The 13,635-nt window shown below is 52.5% G+C and overlaps 1 protein-coding gene across 1 annotated transcript; it reads right to left on the minus strand.

The window, feature by feature from the left end:
* Nucleotides 1–1,043: 1,043 nt before the first annotated feature.
* Mcoln1 (mucolipin TRP cation channel 1) lies at nucleotides 1,044–12,669 on the minus strand. Its single transcript, XM_048342158.1, has 14 exons — nucleotides 12,522–12,669; nucleotides 8,360–8,556; nucleotides 7,607–7,774; nucleotides 7,354–7,522; nucleotides 6,302–6,413; nucleotides 5,944–6,040; nucleotides 5,664–5,763; nucleotides 5,178–5,284; nucleotides 4,909–5,058; nucleotides 4,730–4,831; nucleotides 4,264–4,386; nucleotides 3,141–3,356; nucleotides 1,347–1,474; nucleotides 1,044–1,228 (listed from the first exon to the last, which is right to left on the minus strand). The coding sequence occupies exons 1-14, from the start codon at nucleotides 12,550–12,552 to the stop codon at nucleotides 1,195–1,197; spliced, it is 1,734 nt and encodes a 577-aa protein (XP_048198115.1). The 5' UTR covers nucleotides 12,553–12,669; the 3' UTR covers nucleotides 1,044–1,194.
* Between the last annotated feature and the right edge of the window lie 966 nt (nucleotides 12,670–13,635).

The following is a 13,635-nucleotide window of genomic DNA, read 5'->3' on the forward strand; positions in this document are numbered from 1 at the left end:
CCGGGGTCAAAGGCAATCAGAGTCAGCTGCTCACGGGCGGGCGGGTTCTCCCAGGGCACGGCTCCTTCCGCCAGGGGTCCCCTTCCGGGCCTTTGCCCCTCCAACCCTAAGCTTTGCCCTCCTACTCCCTGCCAGAGACTGGAATCTTCCGCTCCTGGAAAAGTGGGGACCCAGGTATTTGCTGGACATCTGGTTCCTGACCCAAGCCCAGCCCTTGGGAGCTGGGGCGCCGATCCCTTGGAAGGGGTCCTCCAGGTGGGGTGAGCCGGCAGGGTGTTAACTGGTTCATTCACGATCACGCAGTAATAGAGTTCCGGGATCCTGGGCTGGGCTGAGCATCCCCGGGACTCAGTAACAAGGCCGGCGCTTGAGCCGAGAGGCGTAACCAGGGACGCAGGGAGTATAGGTAGGCGCTGGGAAGTTACTGACAGATCCTAGACTCAAGACCAGCCAAAGGGAACCAGGGGCTGGCCCGGCATGTCACTCCAGGGTCTGGGGAGGGCGTCCGAGGAAAGCTGGAAGATGCCTGGGATTTGCGGGGGGGGGGGGGGGGTAGTAAGGGTGTCTCTAGATACTAAGGGGAATTCAAGGTAATCACTGCGCCCCGAGACATTTATCTGGAATATTCCTGAGGTGACGACTTTCCTTCCTCTCCAGGGTGCACCTGGCTACCGAGGCGGAAACACCGGCAGAAACAGGGGTGGAGGTTGGGGGGGGGGGGTATCGGAAAGTCGGGACCTACCGGGAACCAGAGCACAGATTTGGGGCTAGCTGAAGCTCGCTAACGAGCCCCAAAAGGACGCCCCTACCGGGCCGACGGAAACTCAGGACTCACCCAGGAACTGCAACCAGGGTCCACGCTGCGCCAGCACCGCTAGCTTTCCGCCTGGCGCCACAGGCCCGGCCCCTTTAAATGATTCCCGGCCCCGCCCCCTCCAGGAAGGTCACCGCCAGCCGGGCCGAGGGTGGCTGGCACTTAAAGGGGCCGACCCTCCTCCGACTCAGACATGAGAGCTTCGCGTTTATTTCTCCCATTTATTTAACTCCCACCCGCGTCTTCCCTCCCTGCCCCTGTGTCCGTCGGGACCAGCCCATGCCCTCTCGGAGCGCGGCAGCGAGCTGATCCTTAAAAGCAAACTCTTGAAATAAATAAGCTGGGGTTCCAGCAGTCCGCAGGATAAAGTACACAGGTCCTCAATTCACAAGCAGCGAGCGGTCCGGGGCCTCCCTGGAAGAGGGGTGCAGGGGAGAAGGCTGTCAATTATCCCAAGCTGGACCCCCCTTGACCCTAGGCCTTCCTTCCTGCCCCCCCCCCCCCCCGCCCCAGCCCGGTCTCCGGCTCCAACCTCGAACAGCAGCAAAGCAGGCTGCAGGCGGAGCCGCTCCCGCGGCGGAATTTGCCCGAGGTGGGGCTGTCCTGGCACTGTGCAATGTAGGCCTGGAGCTCGCTCTTCTCAGCTCCTGCGCCAGGGTGCTGGGGAGACAAGCACAGGGTCCCCTGGCATGAACGAGGTGCCTGAAAATGCCGCCAACCTCCCTCCAGCCATGCAGCCATGTGAATCTCCCCCCTCCCTCCCTCTGATAACAGGAGGGCTCTACCATCTGTTCCCCCATCTTGCAGAGAGACACCCCCACCCCCACTACACGGCCCACTCACATGCCTCATCTTGGGACAGTTTGATGCGCTCTGAAGTAGGCCCTTAACCCATGTCAGAGCCTGGGTCGGTACAGGTATTGGACAGTTATGAGAACAAGGCCCGAATTTATGCACTCAAAGATGCTCTGTGTGTGTTGTATGTGTGTGAGACTTGTTAAGTGCTACAGCAAGAGAAGAGGTGGTTTCTAGGGTCTGAGTGACAGGCAGGCATTGTGGGTAGACCCTCTTAACCTCCTTTAGGGACGACCATCACCACCACTCCAAATATGTTCTGACTTTACAAGGCTGTTGTTTAGGCTGTCCCCTCCCAGAGGAGTGCTCTCCCTTGTGCACTCATCAGTTTAGAATCTTCCAAGATGATAAGAATGTTCAATTATCTAACCAGTCTAAATACGTTCACCACTAGCCATACAGACTTTTGGGCACTTGATGTGTGTTCTGTTTTTGTTTTGTTTTCTGCTTTTTTGCAACAGCCTCAGTATTAACAACAAAATGATCTGGAACTCTCAAAAACTCATCCTGCCTCAAATTCTCAAGTGCTAACATTAAAAGCATATTCCACCATGCTTGGCTGGGGCATGTTAGATGTGGTTTGATCCTGTAAGTGTAGAACTAAATTTGGAATTTCATTTCAATTCAAATAAAAATTTAGGTAATTGTATGGCTAGGGGCTAGTTATAGAACATTCCTGAAACTACCTTCACAATGCCACTTTCCAGCAGAGTCCTCTGTAACTTTCCACACTTGCTTTATGCCTCTTGCCAGCTGGCCACTGTCCATCCATTCACATCCCCTCCATACTCCCTGGAACCTACTGGCTGGAAGAGTTTTGTCTTCCCCTGCTCCCCATCACCCTAACAACCTGCTGTCTCTCCTCTGACTCCTGTAGCCTGCTGGGAAACCATGGCTCCTGGCCACTCCATAAGGCAAGGAGATTAAGAACTTGTCTTTTGGGGCTGGGAATATGGCCTAGTGGCAAGAGTGTTTGACTCATATTCATGAAGCCCTGGGTTCGATTCCCTAGCACCACATATATAGAAAATGGCCAGAGGTGGCGCTGTGGCTCAAGTGGCAGAGTGCTAGCCTTGAGCAAAAAGAAGCCAGGGACAGTGCTCAGGTCCTGAGTTCAAAGCCCAGGGCTGGCCAAAAAAAAAAAAAAAAAAAAAAGAACTTGTCTTTTAGAATCAGTCTTGGGTTGAGTCTGAAAATCCATTCAGCCATTAATAGTGGTCATGTTCCTCAAACTCTGAAATCAGTTCCCCTGGGGAGGTAAAAGCACCCTCTGAAACCTTCCTGGGCTAGGCTCCACCTTGATAATGCTGGCACAGGATCAGCCTCCTGTGGGCCCCCAAGGCCAAGACACCCTCTCCGTGGACTTTCCATTCCATGGCCGGCAGCCCTAGGGGTGTGCGCATACATGGGAGGCCCCTGAGGACAAGAGCATATACAGGAGACTCCTGTGGGCCCAGGAGGTGCCACTGACCTTAATGGTGTCATAGGCGCCAGTGATGAGTGCGATGAAGAGGCTGAGCACCATGTAGATGAAGAGGCTGATGAAGGAGTAGAGGTAGAGTTGGGAGAAGAGCCACACCAGGCTGCTGTGGCCCTGCTGTGCCTGCATGGCCGCAAATGTCACAAACATGTCGTCCCCGTTGATAAGCGAGAACAGGCATTCGGACACCATGGACAGCGAGCGGAACTGCGGGCGGGAAGGTCAGCTGGGGTCAGGCTGGGTCACAGGGGTCAGTGGGCTCAGTGCCAGCAGTCAAGATGGGCCCATCTCGATGTCAGTGGGTCAACAACAAAGCTACAGGGTTACACAGGGTGCTCCATGACTCACACCTATAATCCTTCTCAGAAGGCTGAGATCTGAGGATCACAGTTTAAAGCCAGCCCAGGGAGGAAAGTCAGTGAGACCCTTATCTCCAATTAACCAGCAAAAATCCACAACTTGATTTGTGGCTCAAGTAGCCTAGCCTTGAGCACAAAAGCTCAAGGTTAGCACCTAGCCCTGAATTCACGCCCCAAATTAGCACTAGCATGCATGCATGCATGCACACACACACGTGTATTCACACACACAAAGAATGCATAGCTCAGAGCTACGGAGTCAATGTCAGAGCCACTCAAGATAAGAAAAGATGGATAGCAAGATTTTTGTAGACCTTGATCAGGGGTCAGCTGGGGTTGGGGGATGGGGGTGGTGGTTATAGGGGTGGATGTACACAGTGTCAGCATATAAGATGGGCCCTGGGCTGGGAAGGTAATTTAGTAGTAGAGTGCTTGCCTAGCATGCATGAAGCCCTGGGTTCAGTTCCTCAGTACCACATAAACAGAAAAGGCCAGAAGTGGCTGTGGCTCAAGTGTTAGAGTACTAGCCTTGAGAAAAAGCAGCTCAGGCAGGGACATTGTCCAGGCCCTGAGTTCAAGACCCAGGACTGGGAGGGGAGGGAGATGGGCCCATCTGAATGTCAGTGTGTCAATGACAAAGCCAGGGGTCAAGAAGGGTCATTCAATGTCATCCCATCAACTACGGAGAGCAATGCTCAGAGGGCTCAGGGGAGGGGCCCAGGGACCCCTGGCTGGCCACTCAGAGCCACACGTACCTTCACATGGTAGGGTCCCAGCACAATCCAGCCGCAGAAACAGTAGCCCAAGTAGATAACAGCCACACAGCAGCAGAAACGCATGACGCTGGGCAGTGCCACCCTCAGTGTGGCGATGAGAATCTGCAGTGACAAGGGGGACAACGGTGAAGCAATGACCATGATCTAGCCAGCTCTTAGGTGAGGGCAGGAAAGCAGATTGAGACTCATCATGGGGCAGAAGCTGGAGAGGGCTTGGAAGGGGCGGGGCCAGAGGGGGGAGGGGCTGAGGACACGCCACATGTGGACCCAGCATGCACCAGTGCCCCTGCCCAAATTCCAGGACAAGTGTGTGTGTTGGGATCCAGGAAAGAAGCTTGGGTAGCAGAACTGTGTCTTGCTTTACTGTTTGTAGATTTATTTGGGGAGTGGTCACCCAAAGAACCTGCCTCAGCCCTGCCCTGGCCCGCTCAGGTATGAAGCTCACGTTGTACTTGTGGAAGAAAGTGAGGTAGCGGATGACTCCAACCCAGACCAGCAGTGTGGAAGTGCCCAGAAGAATGCTACACACGTCATAGCTTGCCAGGTTCTGGGAGGACAGAGGGTAGTGTCAATGCACTGGGCCAGAATGTGGAAAGGTGGCTCAGGCCCCAGGACTAGACCCACCTTGGCCTCAATGCCAATCTTCATGATGGTACCAGAGATGGTGAGCACATCGCTGGTGACCAGCAAGATGTACCAGCCATTGACGAACTCCAGCCGCTCCCACAAGCTGATCTCCTGTCCCCGCTGCTGCCACATGAACCCCACAAACTCCTACACAAGGAAGCTAGGTGAGGGTCTTTCACAGTTCATCCTGGAAGCCCCTAGCCCTCCCACCACCCCATCTAGGCTGGGCAAAGCAGGCACTGGCACTTGCGATGCTGGGGCCTCACATTCTGCAGCAGGAAGCCGCGCAGCAGCGAGCGGGCACACAGCAGGAAGGACAGCGAGCAGGTGAGGATGACCACCACATCAAACAGGAGCCGGAAGCTGTTGTCACCTGCAGGTGGCATAGTGCCATGGATACCTCGGCTTGGACTGCAGACCTGGGGGCTGCATAGCTGAGTTGTTGGGTTGTTTGTTTTACTACCAGTCCTGGTACTGGAACTCAGTGCCTGGGTGCTGTCCTTGAGCTTTTGTGTTCAAAGGTAGTACTCTACCACTTGAGCCACAGCGCCACTTTTTTTGGTAGTTAATTGGAGATGAGAGTTTCTCAGACTTTCCTGATTCACCTGGCTCGGAACCATGATCCTTGGACCTTAGCCTCCTGTGTAGCTAGGGTTACAGGCAGGGGCCACTGGGACCTGGCAAGTGGCTGGTTTTGACTGGCTGGTATACTCAGATACCTGGTTAACCTGGGGGGGGCAGGAGGGTCTCACCATGTCTGGAGACACTGGGGTGCTTGCATTCCTGGATATGGGCCTGGGTCTCTAGCCGGATGGGGATGCGTCCACTGTGAGCCTTGTTGTCAAACGTGATCTATAGGGCAGGGGTCGGGGAGAGGCAGGGTAAGCCTGGGTAGCCCAAGCTTCCTTAGACCCACAGGCCAGATGCTTCCATCAGTCCTGGTTCTCCTCTCCCCTCCCCATGATCGAAAGCCAATGCTCCAAAGGCCCTGAGCAGGCAAGATGGAAGCCAGAGGCCCATGAGCACCCTCACCAGGACACTGAAGGTATAGCAGTCAGGGATCTCATTATTAATGAGGCTCTGCAGGTTGATGGTCTTCAGCTGGAAGTAGATGGTGACGTTGATCAGCCTAGAGAAGGAGCTGAGGTGAGGCCCGTGGGCCTGGCTAACCCATCTGAGCCTGGCATCAGCACCCTACCTATGCCCACTCTGCAGCTAGCAGAGGAACCATTCCCCAAGCTGTGGTGGGAGCAGAGGCAGCCCTGCCCAGGCTGCACCCCCAGCCCATAGGAAGTGGCTGAAGGCCCATGATGCCTGGCATCCCTCCACTTCCATCCCCACCTCTGGCCTAGACCTTGAACCCTCGTGCAAGCAAGCTGGTGGGCAGTACTTGTGGAATTTGAGCGTGAGGTTCCTGTAACTGGAGCTGACATCCGAGAGGGCCACGTCGTCGTCACTGGGGGCATCAGGGGGTTTCTCGGGGGGATCCACCTGGATGCAGTCTGAGGATGGGCAGTGAGGGAAGGGCCTCAGGGAGCAGGGAGGCCCACCCTGGTCTCTATCCCGGCATCCCCAAGGGCTACCTTCTTTTTTTTGTACCAGTCCTGGCCTGGATGATGCTGTCTCTGAGCTTTTTTTTTTTTTTTTCCTCAAGACTAGCACTCTACCACTTTGAGTCACAGTTCCACTTCTGATTTTACTGATGGCTAACTGGAGATAAAGAATCTCAGGGGGGGCTGGGAATATGGCCTAGTGGCAAGAGTGCTTGCCTCCTACACATGAAGCTCTTGGTTCCATTCCCCAGCACCACATATATGGAAAACGGCCAGAAGGGGCGCTGTGGCTCAGGTGGCAGAGTGCTAGCCTTGAGTGGGAAGAAGCCAGGGATGGTGCTCAGGCCCTGAGTTCAAGGCCTAGGACTGGCCAAAAAAAAGAATCTCAGGGATTTTTCTTCTCAGTCTGGCCTCAAATGGTGGATTCTCAGATCTCAGCCTCCTGATTAACTAGGATAACAGGCATGCGCCATCCTGGGTAGCTGGCCACCTTCTTTATTGAAGTATTAATAGGGATCTAGCCCTGGGCCTGGCAAGCTGGGCAAGTGCTCTGCCAGAGGGCTACGGTCCTGGTTTGCCTTATTCTCCAGAGAGACCCAAGGGCCTGAAACCTTTCAGGTTTTGTAAATGAATATTTAAAAGTCATGCCTGGTTCTGTCTAAATGTCCATGCATACCATTATGTGCACTGCATGTGTTAAACGGGTCATGTCCACACCACCTCCCAAGTAACCAAGTGAAGGACCAGGATGTTGTGACTTTTATGGACTACAGGGCCTCATACACACTAAGGAACACTCTACCACCAAGCTACACCTCAGCTCCTGTGCCAGGATTCAAATCCTAGCAGTTAAATGCTCCTATCGGTTTGGCCCACCCTGCCCACTCACCAGTGACCACCATTGGGTCAATGTCAAAGGTATCATTGGCAGGATCCACATGGCCACGGTGGTAATATCGCTGGCACAGAGCCAAGGCAGAGCCATTGGTCCAGGGGCTACTACCCCCGCCCCGGACATAGGCATACCTGCCCAGTGACACCTCGGGCAGCATCAGGTACTGTGGGCAAGATTAGGAAAAGTTATTATTCCCACCTGCTCTTGACCATGGGACAGCACCCCCCCACCCCGCCAGTCACTGTACCTGGTCTACTGCATGGAAGATGGCCTGGTAGAGCTGCTCCCGAGTGTATGCCGCAAAGGTGTCATCTGCCCCATCAGAATAGCCGAGAAGAAAGAGATGTCGGAAAGCAACGGTGTTCTCTTCCCTGAATGTCACCACCAGCTGGTTACTGAGCCCAAACAGGATGAGCTGGGGAGGGGTTGGGCAGAGAAGGCTGGCCATGATGGACAGCTCCCTCTGGGCCTGCCTGATACAGGGTGTTGTGTCCATCTTTTTGGCTGGATTTGAAGAATATTGTGCTCTCCTGTCATACCTTCCCACCCCCCCACCCTCCGCCTAAGCTGCATGTCCCATCCATTGCCATGTCCCCTGTGGACATTCCAAAGCAGTCACTTGTGCAACTCATGGGGCAGAGCAGGGTCTTTGAATGTAGATGATACACTGGCTCCTCTGTCAAACACAAATGTCCAAGGAATGGCCTGTGATTGGACCTCTTGATGGGGGAGGACAGGACATAGGCCTAAAGTCACAGGCTTGGAGCAGAAGCAGGAATTTAGGGACTAGTGCGCAATTTATCGTGGGATCCCCAGAGCTCAGCACAGCCTGGTAGGGGAGGGGGGAATCATCTGGTTCAGCTACTACTGTTCACTTTGAGATCCAGAGGGTACTGGATGGTCTGGGTTCAAATCCTACCTCCCAGTCAGTGCTTGATGCTTGATGCTGCATTGGGACAAGTCCAGCGCTGGCTGGGAACATCCAGTTGGCTGGTCTTACCTGGACAGTGACCACCAGAATTTTCACCACCTGGAGCACCAGCTTGCATGGTTTGCGGCCCTTGGCCCGGAACTTGTCACAGGGACTCATGAAAAAGTACTTGAGCCGGCGACGGAGATCTTCCTCTTCTGGGGAGGTGGGAGGAACTGGGGAATGGGTCCCATACCCAGGATTGGGGGTCAGGAGTCGCTCCGTCTCTAAGGGAATGGGAGAGGGCAGTGAGGATGAGGCCAGGGCAGCACTATCTGTGACAAATACAGCCCAAAGCCTATGAGCACCTTCTGCCTCCTTCCTCAACAAGACACCTGCCCCCAGTCCAAGCTCCAGCCAAGGAAGAACTTGGGAGAGGTTTAAGAAAAAACCAAAGCCTGTGCCGGTGGCTCACTCCTGAAATCCTAGCTACTAAGGAGGCTGACATCTGAGGATCGCGGTTCAAAGCCAGCCTGGGCAGGAAAGTCCGTGAGACTCTTATATCCAATATGCCATCAGAAAATTGAAGTGGTGTTGTGGCTCAAGGTGGTAGAACACTAGCCTGGAGCAGAAGAGCTCAGGGACAGCACCTAGGCCCTGACGTCAAGCTCTACGACCAACAAAAAAAAAAAAAAAAACAAACAAAAAAAGCCCACAGGGGCTGGGGATATGGCCTAGTGGCAAGAGTACTTGCCTCATATACATGAGGCCCTGGGTTCAATTCCCCAGCACCACTAATACAGAAAACGGCCAGAAGTGGCGCTGTGACTCAAGTGGCAGAGTGCTAGCCTTGAGCGGGAAGAAACCAGGGACAGTGTTCAGGCCCTGAGTCTGAGCCCCAGGACTGGCAAAAACAAAAACAAAAAACCCACACACACAGAAAGAGAAAAAAACTTAAGCTGGGCACAGTAGTGCAAACCTGTAATCACTCAGAATGTGAGACAGGAAAATTAACAGTTAAAAGCCAGCCTGGAGATCTTGGAATGAGGCCTAGTGGTAAAGCGCTTGCCTAGCATGCATGAAGCCCTGGTTCAATTCCTAAATACCACATAAACAGAAAAAGCCAGAAGTGGCACTGTGGCTCAAGTGGTAGAGCGCTAGCCTTCAGCAAAAGAAACTCAGGGACAGTGCCCAGGCCAGAGTTCAAACTCCAGGCCTGTCAAAGAAAAAAAAAAGCCAGCCTGGAGTATGTATACAAACACAAACACACACACACACGCACACACACGCGCCGCACACACGCACGTGCGCCAGGCACTAGAGGCTCACATCTGTAAATTCAAGCAACTTGGGAAGCTAAGATCTGAAGGATCATGGTTTGAGACCAAACCTGGGGAATACACTTTTCAATCAATACCTGGGCAGAGTGGTGTGTGCCTGTCATTCCAGCTATGGTAGGATATTAAAATAGGAGAACTAAAGTCCAGGAATGTGCTCAGACAGGAAATAAAACCCTATCCAAAAGAAAGGTATGTCTGGGCCAGGAGTTTGGCCTAGTGGTAGAGTGGAAGTGGTGCTATGGCTCAAGTGGTAAAGTGCTAAACTTGAGCAAAAGAAGCCAGGTACAGTGCTCAGGCCCTGAGTCCAAGCCCCAGGACTGGCAAAAAAAAAAAAAAAGGTATGTCTCTATGGGATTGTAACCCCTTTGTACAAGCACTTAATATAATAATAATTTTTAAAAGGCATGTTTCAGACAGGCACTGGTGGTTCAAGCCTGTAATCCTACCTACTCAGGAGGCTGAGATTTGAGGATCATGGTTCAAAGCCACCCAGGCAGAAAAGAAAAGACCAAGAGACTCTTATCTCCAATAAGTCACCAGAAAACCAGAAGTGGAGCTGTGGCTCAAAATGGTAGAGCCCTAGCCTTGAGCAGAAGCAGCTTAGGGACTGTGCCCAAACCTTGAGTTCAAGCCCCAGGACAAAAAAAAAAAAACAACAAAAACAAAACAAAACAAAAACAGCCTGTTTCAGCAGTAGACCATCTGCCTATCCAAACGCAGGCCTTGAGTTCAAATCCAGTACCACACGTTTGTGGATATGCACACTGTTTTTTTTTTTGAAAGGTTGAATCAGAAGTCTTTATTGAAAGCCAATGGCTGTAGGCAAACACATGTCCCCAGAAAACTTTCATCCTTGAATACACTTAACACCGCTGGAAAACTGAGTCATGAGAATAGTAAGCAAAGAAAGAGCAAAAAAACAATGCCAACAAACCAGATCAACTCTAATGGAGAGCTCAAGTGGGACACCATGGTGACCAGAGAAGATCTAGGAGACAGGAGGCATGGCATTGGATATTCAGGCTTAACATGTACAAGGCCCTGGGTTTGATCTTCAGTACCACAAAAAGGATTCAATTTTTGCACTGGTACTGGAGCTTGAGCTCAAGGCCTACTCTCTGTCCCTTAGCTTTTTCACCAAAGGCTATAAGGTATTCTATAAGCCAAGGTGTTCTATAACTTCAGCCATAGCCCTACTTCTGCCTTTTCGGTGTTTAACTGGAGGTATGAGTCTCATGAACTTTCTTGCCTGAGCTGGTTTTGAACCATGTTCCTCAGATTTCAACCTCCTGAGTAACTAGAATTACAAATGTGAACCACCCCATTGCCCAGCTATCTCCCTAGAACTCAGGGCCTGGGGTCTGTCCCTGAGCTTTTTTCCCCCCAAGGCTAGTGCTCTACCACTTTTAGCCACAGTTCAACTTCTGGTTTTCTGCTGGTTAATTGGAGACACAGATTTTCCAGTCCAATCTGGCTACAAACCGCAATCCTCAGATCTCAGCCTCCAGAGTAGCTAGGGTTATGGGTGTAAGCCATAGGTGCTTGTCTTGTCTTTATTATTTTTTTTTTTACAGCCACAAGTTGCTGAAAACCACACAGCCTTAGGGTAAGTCCTGTCCCAGGGTAATTCCCTAGCACCCTATCTAAGAAGTAAAAGAGTTAAATAAAATGGAGGGACCTTTGTGAACAAACGCAGAAATCGTATTCAGTGGACACTATGTTGAAAATAAACTATACAACTTGTGGGTGGGGATGGGAGGTTAAAAAAAAACTGGGAGAGAATAAGGGAAGAAGTGACATTGTCCAAAAAGAAATATACTGTTGTGGGGTACCACATTAGTGTCTCACACAACATCAATAACTCTTCAGGGAACACAAGGGTTCACCACGCCAATCACTTAGTTCATCTGAGCCTAAGAAGATTCAAGACTTCCACAACAGATGGGGTTATAGCCAGAAATGGCAGCCCAGAACTGTCCCTGAGACCCGACTATCTCCCCTTCACTAAGAGAACACTGCTTTTCTTCCTTCTTTCCTTCTAGGATGGCTATAGATTTTTGGTAGGAGGGGGGTGGAGGGTTCCTGGGGATGAAACTAGGCCCTTGCACAAACTGGCCAAGCACTCTACTGTGCCACACTGCCAATCTAAAAGCTTCCAGGGTTAATTATGAGCGCTGTGGTTTCCACTTCAGGCCCCTCCCTTTGGATGCTCTTGTTTACAAACCAGTAGGAAGGGAAGGAAGAAGGCAGGCTCAACCTCCTTTCCTACCTAGGATCAAAACAGGTTCATCCCAGACCCCCACCAGACAGGAACTCCTAGGGGGTATCTCCAGCCAAATCCAAGGCACCATTAACGCATGAGATCTTCCTTCAGATTTCTGGGGGAGAGGGATGGCCTAAAAAATGTCTGGAAACTGGGCACCCACAATCTGAGTTCTGGGAACGTGGAGATTCGACTGTGGGTTTAGGTGACTGAAATCGGGAATTGCTCGCCAGTTCCTCGCTGGAGTTTAGAGATGCGGAGTAGTTGTTTCTTGGTTGGGTACAGGAAGGAAATTCCGAATGGGTCTCTCGTGCGGGTTACAGGGGCTGGAGCCTGCTGCCTGAGTTCCAGCCTTCTAGCCAAGTTGAACAATCAGAACTTACTTTGGCTCCGAATGCGGCCCAAGAATCAGAAGAACAGCCCGCCTAATTTGCGGATCTGTGAGCAGGGCCCGAGTTCGGAAGTCCCGCCGCCCGGGCCCTGAGGGCTGTCAGCACCCCACCCTGTCTCTACTACTCGGGCAGAGGGGATGTCCGCCCTGGACTTGGAACAGAAACATCGTAGCTCAGTCTCCAGAAGTCGGAGAAGCTGGCCGTCCCCTCCCCCGCCACCCGCTTTCGGGTCCCGCAGTGCTGCCTTGTGCCCTCACCTGATCCACGCCGGCCCACCGAGGCCGCCATGGCGCCGGAGCGCGGGAGGCGGGCGGGAGCGAGGGCGCGGCGGGGCAGCCGGGGTCCGAGCGCCCGCCGCAGGTTATCAACCGTGGCCTCGTTCCCTCGCCCCGCCGCTTTAAAACCCTCCCCTGTCAGCTGACTGGAGCCGTGGTCACGTGATGGGAGAACTCGCCGGTGACCACGTGACTTGATCTGGCCGCGCCCACTGCGCCAGTACAGTTTTCCTCTTCCTGGAGCAGTGCGCATGCGCGTCCCAGACAGTCGTACGGGAGGCAGAATGTAGTTGTGCGGTCCTAGCGCCCACTGGCGCAGAACTTGGTTGGCTCTAACCGTTGGTAGCGATTGCCTCTGCCCACCCTGTCTCTCCATCAGGTCCCTTGTCCATTGCCAACCTCGTGACTCCAATATTCAGGGCTTGATCCTGTACCCTCCGCTCTCAGTGCTGCCCTTCTTCCCAGAAAATCCTCTATGCCTCCCATTCAGCAAACCCTATTTCCTAAGCCAAATGCGACCGCACCCCTAACTCCCAACCCGCACCTCCAAGCTTCCTAGCCTGGACCTAGCTTTTTCTAATCTATCCATTCCTCGCTTCACGAGGCAGCCAAAGACCCTTGGAAGATAGATAGGTGTGTGTGTGTGTGTGTCCTCTGTCAAAACCTGCTCATGGTTTCACTAGTAAACTTCTCACCTCTTGTATAGCCCCCAACCTAACATAGTCATCACTCAATGGCCCCAGGACCTTAAATACTCTTGCTCTGCAACACAGACAGGCTCTCCAGAGAAAACATAAGCGCTGTCAATCATCATTTGTTTTCTAGGGTCTATATTTCAGGCTCTGTGTTTTTGTTCTTTCTTTTTCAAAGTAGGGATATTTAAGAACTACCTGCTTCCCTGTAGAGTTGAGAAATTTAAATGAGAGAATGCCAACACATTCCAACACATAAGGCTGATTATTCCATTAGTGTTCATGGGATTGTAAAACCGTTCCTCAAAAGCCAGGCCACTGGGAGGACTGATAGCTTGGGGTCAGATTGGGAAGGTAGTGAGATTCACTCTCAAAAAAAACCCCAAAACCCAAAACTCCAAAAA

The sequence above is a fragment of the Perognathus longimembris genome, chromosome 3 (genome assembly GCF_023159225.1).
Source record: "Perognathus longimembris pacificus isolate PPM17 chromosome 3, ASM2315922v1, whole genome shotgun sequence".
Classification (NCBI taxonomy): domain Eukaryota; kingdom Metazoa; phylum Chordata; class Mammalia; order Rodentia; family Heteromyidae; genus Perognathus; species Perognathus longimembris.

Coding starts and splice junctions, on each gene's coding strand:
- Mcoln1 (XM_048342158.1), bottom strand. CDS start 12,552: ATGGCGGCCTCGGTGGGCCGGCGTGGATCAG. Junction 5,764..5,943: donor GCTATACCTTCAGTGTCCTG/GTGAGGGTGCTC, acceptor CCTGCCCTATAG/ATCACGTTTGACAACAAGGC. Junction 4,387..4,729: donor CTTTCTTCCACAAGTACAAC/GTGAGCTTCATA, acceptor TTGTCACTGCAG/ATTCTCATCGCCACACTGAG.